This window comes from Micromys minutus (genome assembly GCF_963924665.1).
Source record: "Micromys minutus genome assembly, chromosome: 27".
NCBI lineage: Eukaryota > Metazoa > Chordata > Mammalia > Rodentia > Muridae > Micromys > Micromys minutus.
Window position 1 is genome coordinate 15,211,986 of NC_137962.1, and position 17,956 is coordinate 15,229,941.

General features: G+C 44.6%; 1 protein-coding gene across 7 annotated transcripts in view; it reads right to left on the reverse strand.

Annotated features, from left to right (window-relative positions):
* TRAPPC9 (trafficking protein particle complex subunit 9) overlaps positions 1 to 17,956 on the reverse strand; it is a 427,690-nt gene that overhangs the window by 139,055 nt on the left and 270,679 nt on the right. For all 7 annotated transcript variants that reach the window (XM_080939655.1, XM_080939654.1, XM_080939652.1 and 4 more), the window contains one exon: positions 2,363 to 2,473. In XM_080939655.1, the coding sequence (XP_080795781.1) occupies positions 2,363 to 2,473 (111 nt within the window). The remainder of the gene's footprint in view (positions 1 to 2,362; positions 2,474 to 17,956) is intronic.

Genomic DNA, 17,956 nt, shown 5'->3' on the forward strand with positions numbered 1-17,956 from the left:
ATCTCTTGGATCATGGGCTACATGAAAACATGTAGACCAAGAGACAGGACAGATGGCAGACATACCCCCAACACTCTCACACACAAACACACACACACACACACACACACACACACACGTAATTAATGGAGACAGCAGTAGATAACATCCACACTTTTAGAGTTTGCCCTCCTCCCTGAAAGCTGGAGAAACAGCATTTCCTCAGCCTCTGGCATAGACCAGAAGAATGTAGAAGCCCCAGCACATTCCCACATTCAGGAGCCAAGTCCCAACAAGGGGAAGACAAGGTGATCTTAGGAGAACCTAATGCTCCTCTCACAAGAAGGTCAAAAATGGCCCCAAGTCTTGGGTCTCCAGCTTCTAATCTAAAATCCAAACTGCCCTGCCAGGGGGCTTTAGGGCCTAACATATATCCATAAGTGTCATTAACAGTCACATTAAATATGAATGTGTTGGAAGCCACAGTGAGGAATTAGCATAGAAATGAAAACGATGGCATATTTACACAATGAAATATTAATAGCAGTCAAAATGAAAAAACTGGATTTATATTTAGCTCCAAAGCACTATGCTTATTTTAAGTTTCAAAAAGACACATATGATAGAGAAGAACTTATAGGACTTTTTTTAAAAAAGACTTTCAAAATAACATTTGGTTGTGAACACACACACACAGTAGGAACAGGGAAGTACAGGCATGAATGGTACTACTACTTTCAAAGAGTCATTCTGGGGAAGAAGACAAAAGAAGAGGGGAGAGGGGAGGGGAGGGGAGGGGAGAGGAGGGGAGGGGAGGGGAGGGGAGGGGAGAAGAGAAGAGAAGAGAAGAGAAGAGAAGAGAAGAGAAGAGAAGAGAAGAGAAGGAGAAGGAGAAGGAGAAGGAGGAGAAGGAAAGAGAAGGAGAAAGAGGAAGAGGAAGAGAAAGAGGAGGTGGCATAAATATTGTTCAACTCTTCATTCTGTGGCTTAAACTTATCCTAACATTTCCTCTTGAGATTTTTCAAATATAAAGCTTAAAGTGAGCATAGTTTAAGTTTGGCTCATCACTGTCCCCCCCTCTAGCCTCAGAGTGCCCCTTGTAGGAAAACTCTACCAACTGTTTATCCATTCTCCTGTGGGGGATCAGACCCATGTTGGAGGGGGGCAGTGCTTAGGAACATCCATATATAACTCTTTTGGTGACTGCGTTTTAATTTTTAAAACTATTTGTTCTTATATGCAGGTGTGCTTGTGTGCACACGCTTATATACATGGGTACACTTTTGTTTGAGCATGGACCTATGAAGGACAGAAGTCAACTCCGGGCATCTTCCCTCATGGCTCTCTACCTTTGTCATTGAGACAGGGTCTCTCCCTACACTTGGATCTTTCTGTTTTGAGTGAGATTGGCTAGTGAATCTTAGTGACGATTCTGTCTCTGCCCCTCTGTACTCCCAGCAGCCCTGGGATTATAAGTGTGTGCCATCATGCCTGCCTTTCACGTGGACTCTGGAGATGCAAACTCAGATCCCTGCACTTGCATGGCAAGTACTTTACCCTGTGGAACCGTCTTTCTAGCCACTTAATTTATTTGTTGAGTCATTGATTTGTGCATGTATCATGTGGCATGTGTGCGTGCATGTTTGTATGTGTGTGGGTACACATGTAAGGGGTGGCGTGTATGTGGCAGGTCAGGGTTGATGCTGGGTGCTTTCTTCAATCACTCTTCATCTTACATGAGGCCGAGTCTCTTGCTGAACCTGGAGCTCATCTTTTCAGCTTCTGAGCTAGGTAATTTCAGCACAGGGGGGGCAGTGGACGGTGATAAGCAAGGTTGGGACAGCAGAGCAAGTCTGTGTTTGGCATTATAAGGAAGCACTGTGACTCTGTCCCCAGTGGCTGCAGTATTTCCTCCCGTGTCAGTGTGAGAGTTCCAGGAGCTTTGTATCCCCCCATGTGTTCCCTCTGTGTCTTCTCATCTCCCTGCTTCTGATGAGTGTGCAGTAGCTTCTCCCTGTGATTTCTGCATTTGCATTTCCCTGCTGGCTAATAATACCAATGTCAGCTATTTAGGGGGAAAAGTTTACTCTTTAAAATAAGACAGAGACAGGGATAGATAAAGAAATCGAGAGCAAACACAGGGAAGGCTTAGATCTAAGACACAGGCCTGCTGGTTGGTTGTTTGTAAACCAGGTGCCTCATGCATCTTGCTATTAAAAAATAAAAATCCTATCCCATTTGCAATCCACCTACATGCTGGACTTGAAGGAGGGGCCCCTTGGTGTGGAGAGAGGCCCAGCAGAGAGTAAGGAGAGGACTCTGCATCTTACCAAACTCTGCCCATGTGGGTCCTGGCCTTACTCTGCCTCTGTGGGACACTTACCGCTGGCACTCACTGGCATGCAGCACAAGTTCAGAGTTGTTCCTGGCACAGACTGTCAGCTCGTGCTCTGTGGAGTTGAAGACATCGAGGAGCAAATGGCACTGCCGGGTGCTGTGCAAAGAGACAGAGGGAAGTTCAGAACGCTCCGGGAGCAAAGAGAAGTCACTTTGCCATTTCCTTCTCCCCACTATTTGAAGATGTGCAGAGGTGTGGCTTGGAATAATGTAGAAGCCTCTGAACACCTGCTCAGAATTTGGTCACACCCCTTCTGAACTGAACGACCTTTGGAAGTACCTCAATTCTCCAAGCCTCAGCAAATTGTGACCAGCTGGCCCTTAAGATTATTGATATGCGTTGTATACAGTGTCATTTAATAAAGGCTATGCCCAAGTGAGTAAGTCTTCAGCTACCCAAGATTGAGCAAATGGACTAGGTGCTAGAATGTGAAGACGTGGGTCCCCTATGTTGGTGCTGACTTCTCTCTAAGCTTCATACTCGGGGACTCCAAATTATTCCTCTTCTGAGCTGTGGCAGGTACTGTAAGCTAGCCAATTCACCAGGCATATGAAGTTTCTCCTCCCTCTGCTTCCTGCAAAGTAGGAGGTAAAATGCTCAACTACTCAAAGGCTTCTGATACTTTCAATGTCAGCATCTCAACCATGAGTTTCTCAGACCCGAGTAACAGAGCCAGGATGAGGAGGCTACTGGCCGTCAGTTTCCCTAGCTCCCCTTTCCTTCCTCCTTGGGATGAGCAGGAAGCCTTGGAGTTCAGCAACCATTCAGAGATGAGAATAAACCCATAGGCTCTAGATGACAGAGCTGAGACTAAAAGGAGCTGGAAAACCAGGCACCTCCTAGAGCAGCAGTGTCCAACTCCTATGGCCTCCTCTCTATGGACTTACCAGCTACATGGCTGAAGTATTGTAAGAGTACCAACAACCCACGCTTCATTTGTGTTGGTCACTACAGTCAAGTTTCCATTACAGTAGAGTTCTTGCCTAAAACTAATACAGCCTCCCAAATACCAGGTGTCACAATAAGCACATGATGGGAAATGATACCTGTTGGCTGATATGAAGGGGACAGCCATGGCCACTGCAAGAACAGAATAAGAGGGCAGCTGTGCCCATCTTGGAGAAACAGGATGAATTGTTTGCCTTAGAAGCAAGAGAGATTTAGAGACAAAGAGTTGCTCTAGGGATCATCTCTTCTTCTGTGTGAAATCAAAACATGAGGACCTAGGAGATATCTGACTTCTGTAGTGTATCCCCAAGCATCAGGGAAGGCTCTATTGGTTATTTGCAAAGCCACGCCAAAGGAATAGAGAGGGTTGTAGGATTTTGTCTTTGAGTCTCGACACTTGTGGGAGGGAGGTGCAGGGGAGAGGAGGCTAGCTAGCCAGGCTAGCATGGTGGCTGAGTCTCCAGACTCAAAGTTCAAGTTTTGCCTTCTCAGTTGACTACACTGCCCTCTGCTCCTTTGAGAGAAGGGATCATAGACAGAAGGGGTTGTGAAAACACATCTAGAGTTCACACACATGCACACACAGAAGCAGGCACTGCCTAGAGGCCAAGGGGTGTCAGAAAGCATGTGTACACAGTTGGCCCCTCAAGGAAGGGAGGCAGAGATATGGTGTGACCATCTCTGGTACAGATGGTGCCAATACGGTGTCAGAGGTCTTCAGAAGATGTCCTCACACTATTGGTGCTGGAACTTTGGGGCAAGGGTGTCTTCCCTAGGGGTGCTGGCATTAGAGGAATGCGCAGACAGCCGCTGCCTATAAGCAGACTCTTCTTTGATTCCTAGGCAAAGGAGACTCTAGAAGGAAGACCTGGTCCACCTTTGTCATAACTTCATGAAATCACTAATCAAGGCAAAATCTTTTCATCAAGTACAGAAACTCATAAAACATTGAGGCAGAGCCATTTTTAAAGCCTAAGGTAAAGGCTGTTCTCAATTACAGAGCACACTACCCAGGAGGCTGCATAAGAATGGGGTACAGATACACAAAGGATGCTGCACTCCGGTTCTGAGTCACTGTCTGTGTGGGAAGCTGGATTGGTGTTTCTATTGCTCCTGTTGATGTGATGTCTTTGTTTTCTATCTGCTACCGTAATGAACTCCTGTCCCAGACTGTGGTAGTATTCCATACCCACAGTAGGATCATCTCATGTCTTCCACATAGCTGGGGCTGATTTTCTTTAGGAGTGGTTGGAACACACAGTTTACTTTTCATTCTTGTTCAATTCTTGGTTTTCTTTTACTTTTTTCGTTTCACTTTTTTGAAGAGAAGGGAAGCATAGGAAATTCTCCCCACAAGAATGTAAGTGAGGGCAAGCCTTTGAAGGCAGATAAACTTGCACAGAAAGAAGTAGATTTGGGTCTGTTACCAAGGTGGGAAAATGGCTAAGACAATGTACGCCAGGGAGCGTACATTTGCCAATGTGTAGACTGATTCTTCTAGCAGACATACGAGTCTCCCTTAGGGTCAGCTATCACTGTATGCACACAGCGGAGAAAGGGGTGTGAGGAAGAAAGGCAGGGTCTCAGCCTTCTAGCATTTGAATGAAAGAGCATGTACAGGAAGAAGGGGTTAAAATTTTAAAACAATCTTTCCATGAAGTTACAAGCAACAGATTAAAAAAGGTTGCAGAATAAAGTCTCATATTATTGTTGCCATTTCAAGGAAAAATAGTTCATAATGTGGGTTTGTAAATGTAATGCAGCCCAGAAGGCATTTAGGAATAAATGTAATGAACGTGTGTAAGACATTTACATAAACTAAGATTTGTGGAACAATTAGTAAAAAAGTCAAATGAATAAAGAGAAAATTCATGTGTAAAGATAAGACCACATTTTAAAAGAAGCCACAGTTCTCCATATCTCTGTTTATTCAATGCACCTAATAAAAAGAGGACAATAAAGTTTTAGTTTCAGTAAAATTTCATGTGCTATGTTAATTTTGTATGTTAAAAAAGTGCCAAGAACATACAAAACAATAAAGAGGAGGATGCTGGAAAGAGATAGCTTGCTCGATGTCAAGAAATCTTCCAAAGCATAAATGGAAGACAGCCCAGAGATGTCCACAAGCTAGGAACTAAAGGTCCAACTGAAAGATGAGGCTTTCTGTGAGGAAGATTCCAGAAAATCCCTGGGCCATATGACACATGGTTATAAGCACAGGAAACCATGAGCTTAAAAGTATACCAAATGGCTAAGTGTAGTGTGGCTGTTTCCTCAGAGTCCAAACATCCATTCAGGTCCTCCTACAGGGAAGACAGGGACCAACACAACTTACAAAGCTCAGGAAGCTCAAAGGGTTACAAGACTCACAAAGCTTCTCCCCAATGCTGTAGATCAGTAATCACTTATGAGAGCTGAAAGTCTCCTGCCAGTAAGCTGTGCAGGCAGCTCTAGGGGCATGGCTTCCACCAAGAGCCTTCCCTGCTAGGGTAGGATTTTGGGGTCTGATCCGGGGTCACTGGTATTTCTCTATATAACACCATTCAATAAGCTAGACTTGGGGTAAATGTTTCTTTGTTGTTACCAATAGATGTCACAACTATCCAGAAAGTCATGACACACCACCTAAAAGTCATTTTAAAAATTAGAAAAATTTAAACAAATGGCTTATGAAAAGTGAGATATTTCACAAATGAGTTACAACATATAAAATAATAAAAGAAAGACTGCATGTTTGACTGTGTTAAACTTATAGACTTTGGTATAAAAGGAAACTATTGAAAAGCTAAGACAAGCTACTTGTGAAAAGGTATTTGCAGTATATTAACCTGACAAGGAATTAGAATTCTGATTTTGTGGAGAATTCCCATCAATCAATAAGAGATGACTCAGTAAGAAATCAAGCAAAGGGTAGGAAGAGACAGACAAAACTGGAGAAAATCCAATGGGCAGTAAACAAACTCTCTGTCAAGATAGCAGCCAGAGAAAGAAAGCAAACCATACGACACTTTACATTATTACAGGACCAAAGTTTTGGCCAAGATCAGTAAAAAAAAGTAGGGTGTAAATAAATTGGTACAGCTTCTTAAAAAAAAAAAAATTTAAGAAAGCTGAGGAGTTACCTCCTCAAGCTATATATAAATCTGCTTGAACCAAACAATTCCATGTCAATGTGTATTAACTCAGTGGGCTCCCACAAAGACATGCTCAAAAATATTCCTTGCAATGGAGTTAAATGCAAACCAAAAGGGAAGAAGACAAAATGGGATGGCTGGGAGATCAAAGCAAGTGTAGAGATGGAAATGAGCTTGAAAAACAGCCTACTTGTCCACATGTGGTGGCTTAAATGAGAATGGTCCCCATGGACTCTACTTGGTCCCAGCTGGAAGAGTTATTTGGGTAGGATTAGGAGGTATGGCCTTGTTGGAGGAGGTGTGCCACTGAGGGTGTTTTCAAAAGCCCATACCATTCCCAGTTAACTCACTCAGCTGGAGCTTGTGGCTCAAGATATAAGTCTCTGCTACTGCTCCAGGGCCATGCTGCCCACTACCCCCCCCCATCACAATGGTCATGGACTCTAAGCCTCTAAAACTATAAGCCCAAATAAACTCTTCTAAAAATCGCCTTGGTCAAGATGTCTTATGACAGTAATAGAAAACTAACTAAGACACATGGATACATCCTGTACTAATGACAGGCAAGTTAGTTGCAGAAAGTAACACACACATAATATACATGTTTGGGAACTTTAAAAAACTTAAGAAATACTCTATACTGTTAAATGTTAATTTAGTTTTTATTAGTGTGGTAAAGGTGAATATAGAGTTTTCACAGTATAGCTGTCTGTCTTGAAGTTTAAATTTAATATAAACACAATTTAGCAAAACGTTAAGAGTAGAGTTCTGTCTCCTTCATCCAACTTTGTTTCCCTTAAAATGTTTTAGACAAAGTATTTGAACATCATTTAGCATGCTTCCTGAGCCTTGGGGCTTCTCTGGAAGGCAGAACCTAAGAGCGTATAGGGCACTGGGACCCAGGGAAGACAGGCAAGAAGAAAGGCAGGCTGTGGACAGTGTCCTGAAGAGGCAGGGCCACAACAAAGACTTTGTCAGGTTACTTACAGAGCTGGCCACCCTGGAGTAGCTGGCCACCTTGGAGTAGCTGGCCACCCTGGAGTAGCTGGTTACCCTAGAGTAGCTGGGACTACATTTCCTGGGTCTTTCTATAAATGAACACCTGAGTCACAGACAGACAGGATGATTCATTCCCCCACCAAATCTTGGCCTCACTGGATCAGCTTTCCCCTCGAGAGTCAGGACTCATCCTTCACTGAGTTAAAGCACTGTGCGGTGGGTATCTAGGGTCATCCAATCCTGCAGTCTTGGCAAGGCATGTGGAATGTTCCAGAAAGCAAGAGATGCTGCGCACTGCTGAGGCAAGGTGCTCTCTGGCTACACCTGCATAAATCCGGTTGCTATGGCAACAGCTGGCATAAAAAGTAGGCTATGAAATGCAGTAGGGCATGAGACTCCTATAATACAAATAGTTTTCAGAAATTAAGTGCATCTCCTGGAAACATCAACAGGGGTTTTAAAATAATGTCACAAATTTGATAGCAAAGGAGGGTCTCCCTGAAGAAACAATGTTTGATTTGGGACTTTGATGACAAGGAAGCAATCCTATGAAGGTCTTAGAGGAGAACCTCCCTCACAAAGAGAATGTGCAATTAATGCAAAAATTCTGAAGCGCTGTGTGATCACAGAACAGAACAAGAGGAGACGAGATTGGCAGAAGATTAATGACGAAGGAAAGGTCATAAGAAAATATTGATTTTATTCTAAGTATGACAGGAAGCTATTTTGAGAATTTGAAGCAGATGAGTGGTGTGGATTGTTTTATGTGGGGGGTGGGGGTGATAGTGAGTTCCAATTTGGAAAAGGATAAAGTAAGCACAGGCTACTTGACCTCTCCTGCTGTCTGTAACTGAACCCACCCCAAGTCACGGATACAGCGGATGGAGTCAAAGACTCAAAAGGCACTAAAACTAAGAAGACAGTCAAAGTGCTGACCTGGGAGTGAGCTGCACTTCCCTTCAACACCCTGACCTGACCCAAAAAGTAGCTTGGAGCTCAAAGGGCTGCAATGAGTGTTCCCAGGAATGTTCTGAGATCTCACAGGTGTATGTCAGAAACGGCAGAAAGAGACTAGCCTAATCAGAGAGACGAGAGGACCACATTTGTCCTTCCTCTTGCTCTTTTCCAGTCCAACCATGTAGGCAGCACTGAACACAGACAGAGTTGTCCCAATGCCAGGCTGCATGGGTTCACATCACTCTGACCCAGAAGTCTAGGCCCCATGAACAACAGTGATGGCACCCACCCATCACATCCAGACTCCCTTCTGCTCTTCTGGCCAATTGGTCACACAGGAGACACACAGATGGGACAATCATGCCTACCTTAGTAGAGACACAGGAGGAAGATTTGGAATGGGACAGAGATTAAGAGCACAATCTGACAGTTATGTGTGACCCTCAGGTTTCACCAGAAGGAAACACACGGAATCAGTCCAAGTGACCATGATTACAGTCCTCAATTCTGGTGTATCACAAACAAGAAAAGAGCCAGATGCTGCCACAAGTGTTCTGAAATGGGCAGCTGGCCCTTGGTACCACACCAAAAACTAAAAGACACCAAGAGTACCTACCAATACAGAAATGCCAGCATTTTTCATAGGACCCACACAAGACCCCAGCATCTCACAGCATCAGATGCAAATACTCAGATGATCCTGAAAAATAACTTAGCACCAGAAAATATGAACTCCAAGTGAAGGGCAAAGGTGTGGGGCATCTTAAGATGACATGACCAAAAGAGAGAGAACATTCTGCAGAGGCTGGAAGGCGTGAGGATGAGACAAGAGATGCATCTGAGCAGCAAAGTAAGCTGTGGACCCCACCCTGTGTTACCTCACTGTAGTAACCATGAGGACAAGGAAAGAAGAGATGTAGAATAAACCACTCAGAACTGAGAGACCTTTAGAAGGCACGGCAACCTCCATGCTAGGCTCCGTGGATGCTCTGCTCACATTTACCGGTGCCTGAACTCTATCCACAAGAGACAAAAATCAACACCTCCCAGGCTTGACGACATTGTTGTTAAATGGATCCTGGAAGTTCAACACACACAACACAGACACTAAGAATTCTTTCCCTAGAAATGCCATACACTGCAGAGAGAAAAGGCAATGGTCAGAGAGCTGATGGGGCAAACGGGCAAGAGACAAGGGTGGAAGAGATCTGAAGCGCTGTCAACAGAAACTGTGAAGGGCACAGGAAATAGGACATTGCACACGTGACTGAGGAACATGGAGACTTTAACCAGAAGTCAATATCAGAGAGTGGGGAAAGAGAAAAAAAAAAAGCCCGTCAGGAGTAGAGAAGTGGGAAGGCTGGGAATCTGAAAGCGGCCTTCCAGAAAGACCTTCAGAAGAAAGGGCAAGAACATTAGCAGGGAACTTGGCACAGGAAGAAGGAAAAGGGAAGAGTAGCAAAAATGTCAAGTGCGTGGGAAAAGGGAACTTACTAAGATCTATGGCAGTTACAGGCAGAAGCATAGCCGAGTCCACTTTGGAGCAGGGACAGTCAGCAGTGATAAAGAGGAACATTACTTAATGAAGGATGCCTGCATCTACCAAGAACAGACAATCGGTGTTAATGTCTGGCACTCAGCTCCATGAGGATAAATAGACAGAAGCATAATTAGACTCAAAGACACTAATAGGGTCTTCTTGGAAATGGACAGAATGAGGAGACACAGAATCAACGAGACACAGGAGATGCTAACAATCACCCGTGTTTGTTCCACACTTAATGAAACCCCACCTCACACCTGCAGAAGTCATGCACGAGTGCACACTGAAAGAACACGAAGTCTGTTCCCAAGTGAAGCGGGATTAATCCAGAAGTCGGTAACAGAATTATCAATGGGACATTACAAATTCGAGGAAATGGACCAACAGACACACTTCAACCAGCACTAAGGAGATAACCAGGTTTGCAGTTAATAAAATCCCAAGTCACCGCTGATGCAGGACATAGAGGGAGAGACCTGCAGGACTCAAGGGCAATGGAGCAACCAGCTCTCATCTCAGGAAATACGGAAGAAACTCACAGGAAGCAGAGAGATGAAATGAAGAAAAAGACAAAAAGATGGAAAAAACTCACTGATTAAAACAACTTGATTCTCTCAGAGGACACCCATGCTAGATGCCTGTTATGCATGTCCTTTGAGGACTGGGTTACCTAACTTAGGATCATAATCTCAAGTTCTATCCATTTGCCTATAAAATTCACGATGTCTTTGTTTTCAATAGCTGAGTAGTATTCCATATTATAGATGTACTACATTTTTTATCTATTCTTCAATTGAGGGACATTATTTCCAGTTTCTGGCTATTATGAATAAAGCTGCTAAGGGCATAATTGAGCAAGTGTCTTTGTGGTAACAGTGCAGCATCTTTTGGGTATATGATGCCCAGGAGTGATATAGCTGGATCTTGAGGAAGAACTATTACCAGTTTTCTGAGAAACTGCCAAATTGAAAGTGTTTGTACAAGTTTGCACTCCCACCAGCAACCAGGGAGTGTCTCCTTGCTCCACAGCCTCACCAGCATGTGCTATCACTTTATGAATTTTTTATCAATTTTGAACTTTAGCCATCCTGATGGGTGTAATATGGAACCTCAGAGTTGTTTTGATTTACATTTCCCTGATGACTAAGGATTCGTGTTTTTAAATGTTTCTTGGACATTTGAGAGTCCTCTGTTAAGAATTCTCTGTTTAGTTCTGTACCCTATTTTTAAGTTGGGTTGTTTAGGTTGTTGGTATCTAGCTTCTTGAGGCTTTTGTTTTGTTTTATAACTTTTGGATATTAGCCTTTTGTCAAATGTAGGGCTGGTGAAGACCCTTTTCTAGCCTATACTTTTATGATAAACATTAAAGGAAAATTAAAAGGAGAAATAATACAAAGAGGACCAAAGCCATTGGGAGGGTGGGGTGGAGATGTCACAGAGTTTCCATCCCACCAGTGTAACAACCCAGAGGACACAGGACAGGGCCTACCAAAATCAACCCAAGGAAAGGGAAGTGATCTAAGAAGTCCTCAACCCCTCAAATTAATCAAGAAGGTTATCTTTTTGAATCCTCTGACAAAAATCTCCAGGTTCTTTCCCAACAATTCTAACAAATGTTTTCTTTCTTTCTTTTAAAGTACATAAAGAAAGAATATTGAGATTTTCCTTCACAGAAGGGGAGGTAGAGCACCCACATGAGGTGACCTGATCTCTAGACTCCCTGTGCACTTACACACCCGTACCTCCATACAGACACAAAAGCATAAGTAAAGAAACCCCCTTTTAAAAACTCAAATGCTTGTATGAAAATATAAGAAATTATGAAGCTGGAGAGAGAATTCGGTGGTTAGGAGCACGTGCTGCTCTTCCAGACGACCTGGGTTCTGTTTCCAGCACCCAGATGGTGGCTCACAATTGTCTGTAACTCCAGTTCCCAGGGTTCCAAGAGCCTCTTCTGACCTCCTTAGGCAGCAGGCATACATGTGGTACACATATATAAACACAGCCATGCACTCATACATATATAAATCTTTTTTTAATGGGTCACCTTTAAAATATTTAGCACACAAATATCCCTGGCAATAAAAATTAATAGAAAATCTAAAATATGGTGCTAAAGAATGCCTTTGTGGTTAAGAACACCTTCTGCTCTGGCAGAGGACTCAAGTCCAATTCCTAACACCTGCACAGGGCAACTCACACCCCTATAACTCCAGCTACAAAGGATCCGATGCCCTCTTCTAAACTCCCCGAATATAATCCCCAAACACCGCCCCCACACACTTAAATTCTTATTTAAAAAAATTAAATGCGATAAAATTATGTACAAGAGGACACATGGCAGAAAGGCAAAAGCTCAATAAACATAAAGAATATTAAGCCGTCCCCTCCGGTTAATGATGTTAGAGTTGTAAAACCAGTGAGATGTTGCACAGCCTTCAGACTGCTCATTCTTTCGTAAGAAAGAATGATGTTTTTAATGAGCTGGGGAAGCTGTACTCTCTCACTCTCAGGGATAAACTGCAGAGGAAAGTCTAGTGCACAATAAAAGTCCACATTCTTCAAAGTTCTGTTACAGGCACACTCCCCCCACCCCCATGTACTCAGATTTATATGCACAAGCCTTCTCAACGCAGCCAGTCGCCAGGGAAAGCCAAGCAGTTCCAAGCAGAGAAGAGATGGGGAAGCATGCAGTTTCTGAGTAAATACAGAGACTCAAGTGTCCAACGCAGAAAGGCAAGCAACATGGGTCACACAGATAATTAACTGGCACACAAGCAAAGTCTTGTTTTTAACTTTTACAGAAGTAGCGGGCACTGTGCAGTGTCAGAGGAGGGGCAAAGGTCTGCCTGCATCTCTGTCGGAGACGTGGTAACAGGAACGGGTTTTGCTCACCGCACTTCCCATAGGCAAGGACTTAGGTAATGTGTCTGAATGGCTTCAGAAGAATGAGAAAAACGTCTCTCTTTATAAGGAATAGACCTGCTGTTTTCAGTTGAGAACAAGCCAGGCTCAGAGTAGTTCAGTGGCCTATCCAAGGCAGAAAACAAGCTCAAGGTCTAGGTTTCTACCTCCCCACCATCATGGAGTCAAGATGTCCTGCAACGTGCAGTCATCTTGTAAATGAGTGGTTCTCAGCCTTCCTAATGCTGCAGTCTTCTTACACTGTTCCTCGTGCGGTGGGGAATTACTAAAATTATTTTGTTGCTACTTCACAACCATAGTTTTGCTGTTATGAGCCGTAATGTAAATATCGGATCTGAAGGAGCTATCTGATATGCATCCCCCGTGAGAAGGTCGTTTGATCTCAGGGGTTGGCGGGGGACACAATCCGCAGGTTGAGAACCACCATACTCTGTCCTCATCATATGCCAGGAGCTCTGGGGATTTACTTAAGCAGAGAAAACAGAAAGAATGGCCTAGGATCCATGGTCAGAGACTAAGAACATGAGGGGACAATGGCGTTGACTCCTGTGACTATACCTCTGCCCCATGCCTGGCTCTGCCTCGAGTACTTGGCATCCAGCTTTCTATCTGAACCTTCTCAACAACCACAGCAGAAGCCGGGGTTTATAAAGGGTCCACAGCTCACGCCTATGGCAGAGCTGGGAGCGAACGTGAGTGAGGGTGCCTCAAACGTCTACATTTTCCTCTTTTGCTCTGCATGTTGGCGGTGAGGTATGTGCAGTGTATAAATGTTCAATATGTGTTTGCACCTGTGTGCAGGTGAGATACATGGGAAGCCCAACCTTGATATCAGAAATCTTTCTGGATTATTTTCTACCTTACTTTCTTTGAGGCAGGGTCTCTCATTGAAACCCAGGATTTGCTGATATGGTTCAGTTAGTTGAGTCTTAGTATGCAGCTGGCTTCTGGGATCCCCATCTCTGCCTACCTATTGTGTACGTGAGGTCTGGGGATGCAAACTCTGCTCCTTCTGCATGCATGGCAAGTGCTTTCACTTCCTGAATCATCTCTCCAACCTTTCCAAATGCAACTGTTGATGCCCTGGGCCCCAGTGCCTTGTACAAATTCCTCCTTGTGGCTCCTTGGTGAATGGGGCATCATGTAGCCACAGACAGTGCCAGAAATACCTCCTCCCTCAGCAGGACAGAGGATGTGGTTACATTGATTTGTGTGAGTAGGTGCACACATGCTCGTGGTGGAGGTCAGGGAAAAACTCACAGTACTTACCTCTCTCCTCCTATGTGGGTCTAGGTGTTGAATTCACGTTGACAGTCTTGGCTGCCAGTGCCCTTAACCCACTGAGTCGTCTTACCAATTCAGAACAGAATATTCTGTAACTCAAGTTCATGGCAGGAGCAATAACTGTCTCCTTCTTTAGCTTACCTATCAGTGTGCCCTTGGGACCTGGGCCCTGGCTCAGGTCTCCTGGCCACACAGCTTCCTCCAAATTCACAGAAGAAGCAACTCTGTTCCCGCTGTCCACACGAACAGCTTCATGTACTGGCTCTCTCCTCCGTGCATACTGGGCTGCTATTCCTTCCTCTGTCCACGTCACCCACCATCCGTGTCACCTCAGCATTACTTATAACAATTCAACTGAGTACGGTGCCTGTATGCCAGCAGGCACTATGCTGGTAGAACCGACACACCAGCTAGTCAGGGGGCTTGGCTTTAGGGGATCAACACCAAGGTAGGAAGACAGGCCAGCAGGTAAGTAAGGCAGGTATCCTGCTATGAGAGTTCCCTGGGCCGGTTGTGCACAGTGGGTCTTACAGACTGAACCTCCCTGTTCCCAAAGAATGTGGCATACAAGAAGCAAGGCCCATCAGTGTTTGTTATCAGTGGACACCATGTATCTTCACAGGTAATTTTTAAACACGTGATTCCATGACCGGACAGGATCAGTGACGTCATCATCTTTTCAAGATGAAATAAATAGAGAACTTAAAGAAGGGCGACAGCTTTGCCTGTGACCTCATGGTCGATACACTGTAGATTCTCCGTCTGAGATGAAATGCAGGTAGGTTTACTTCCAAGTCTTTTTGCTAAAATCCTAAAGTCATACTGGGTTGAAAATGAATCTAATAAATGCAGCGATGTGGGGCAGCTCCAGCCTGACCAAAGGGTCTCTTCAAATGATCTTAATGCCATATCTGTAGGCATGGAACCCATCCCTAACACGACCCTTTTAAATGACAGAGGGACAGTTTCTGTTCACCACAATGCCTATTATACCCTGCACCCAGCTCAGAGGGGTGTGTTTTCTACATTGTTCCAAATAGGAGTGTCTAAGATTGGATCATTTACTGTAACCACCTAGAAAGAAATTGTTCCTTGGGAGAGAGGGAAGCACAGCTGTTAGACAGGGGTGGTGTAGCCTGATCCATTATAGTCTGGTCACTAAGAACATCACCAGGCAGCTTGGTGTAAAATGTGAATATCAGAGGTAATTGATCTTCCAAATATAAGTCAGCTGAGACCTATGTACACTTCGGAGAGGATTGGGTGAGGGAAGGAGAGGGAGAAGGAGAGGGAGGGAAGGAGGGAGGGAGGGAGGGAGGGAGAGAGAGAGAGAGAGAGAGAGAGAGAGAGAGAGAGAGAGAGAGAGAGTATCCTGTTTCTCATCTTTACTGTCTATGGCATTTGGGGAAAATGGTCCTCTCTTTAATAATTTAATTCTCTTCTCTCCCTCTGGTGAAACTGACACAGCAGAGATGCTCTCTAAGTAAAGGACAGACAGACCCCCTGAAACCGCAACCTGCTGTGAAGGCATGTGTGCAGCAGAAGGAATCAGCTGGGTCTCTGTATGCCTGGCTCACAAAATGTGGCCCAAAGCCACAGTATGGTGCTGAGACCCCATGTAGACCCAAGCCCTCACATGCTGATATGCAGGACACACACATACCCCCCCAACACATACTCTAAGGGGTGATGTTCAACTCCAGAGACTTTTTGGAAAGAGAACAGGATGCTGAACATAATATACCCAGAATAAAGAACATTCTCTTTCCCCTTTCCCCAGAACACCGCCACATCAGCAGTGATTGCTGCTCAAACACCAAAACCTGAACCTGGATGTTTGGATTTCCAAGAGGCCCAGGTTTAAAGAAACAGAAAAGGGGGGGGGGGGTGAGGGAGAGGAAGAGGGAAGGAAGCAATACTTTCCTGTAACCTCAGTGCCAAGGGGCCGGGACAGATACAGAAGGATCACTGGAGGCTTACTAGCTTTCAGCAGAGCTTCCAGTTTAGTAAGTGTCTCCATCTCAGGGAAACAAGGTGACTGTAATAGAGCTGATATTGGACATCCTCTTCTGACCACCTCTCATACATGTGAGTACTCATACCTGCATGTATGTGCATGTGCGCAAACACACACACACACACACACACAGAGAGAGAGAGAGAGAGAGAGAGAGAGAGAGAGAGAGAGAGAGAGAAGCTATAGAAATGACGGGGATAAAAATCCTGGCAATTCTGGGAGCAAGTGACCCACATCCATTTGCATCTGGGTTCCACAGTGCAACTGGTCCAACACCAGGGTGAACTTTTGATTCATTTGTTTTCTGTTTGCAATAAAATTAGTCTGAACCTTCCATGAAAGTCACTTAGCTGTCAAGACCGCAGTGTCTCTGAAGTAAGCAAACGTAGATTCAACTGTCACCAGCAAGCTATCCATGCTGGAGAGAAGCATACAACACCCGCCCCAGCCTCATCTGTAGTCCCGGTGTGTTGAGGAGGGCCTGGCTTTAGAAGTGAGATGTGCAGAACTCTAGCCCAGCAGGATTCTAACAGAACAATCTTCACCTGGCAAGAAGCATATGATGAATTCATAATCCACCGCAGCACACCACGTCAATAAACCGCTAATGCTGAGTGCCCGAAATGCATGTTGATTCTGCTGTGGTGGCTAAGGAAAACAACTTCAGCCCGGCTCCCATTCTGCCAGCCTTAGAACTCGGAGCCAGTCATCAGTGCCTTGCAGTTCCTGGGGTCCTCCCGTGGGCTGGCCCAGGGTTGAACACTGCAACGTCCTATCTCCCACAACATCTTTCCAGATCTCTCCATAAAAGTTTAGTGCCCTCTATGGCTATATACATAGTTTTATATCTGAACATTATTTTTTTTAATCAAGGGATAACTTACATGGGATGGGAAACAAAGCTGCACAAGATAGATTGATGGGTTCTCACACCATCCACCTCGGGACAGCAGCTGGCTCGGCACTGAGGGAGTTAATGTCCTCAGAGGTAATTAATGAACTACCTAAAACTGAGGTCTTCCCAAGGTAGAGGGAATGTCATAGCCAAAGCCCAGGGAAACGGGTAGGGAGAGACCCTAACTTGTTCGCAGCCCATCTCCGCCCACCCACCTCAAACCACAGTCAGCTACTGGCCACAGAGTCTGGCCACAGAGAGAGTATCACTGTCTGCAGCTGTGAGCACAGACACCTTTGACTGGCAGTGTGTTCTGGAAGATCATTTTGTTTCTATGCAGTATTTCCCTGTGGGACTGTGGATCCCAGAGATAGTCACCCATGCTCCTGCTCACAGGTATTCAACTATTATATAAATTCCTGCACGATTCATACATACATACATACATACATACATACATACATACATGCATGCATGCATGCCTACATACATGCATACATATTATAGTTCTCTAAAATACAGCATGAAGCTGGAAGCTTACTGGAGAGGCAAGTGTCAAAAAGCTCTGAGGAGAGCTGCTGGTAAACTTGGATGCCCACAAATTTCAGTTCAATCCCGTCTTCACCAACATTCAATGCTGTCAGCACTTCCTGTTGGCCATTCTGGGGAGTATAAATGGTGCCTAATTATGGGTTTATTTTGTGTTCCTCTAACAATTACTGATATAGAATGTGTTTCAGGTGACCATGGCTATCTTCAAAATACCTGTTTAGATGCTGCGGGATATTTTTGGTATACCTTGCCTTTTGGTGAGTGTAAGGAGGTTTTTTTTGTGATTTGTTTATTTATTCTATCTAGAAAAGTCCTCAGGCATGCA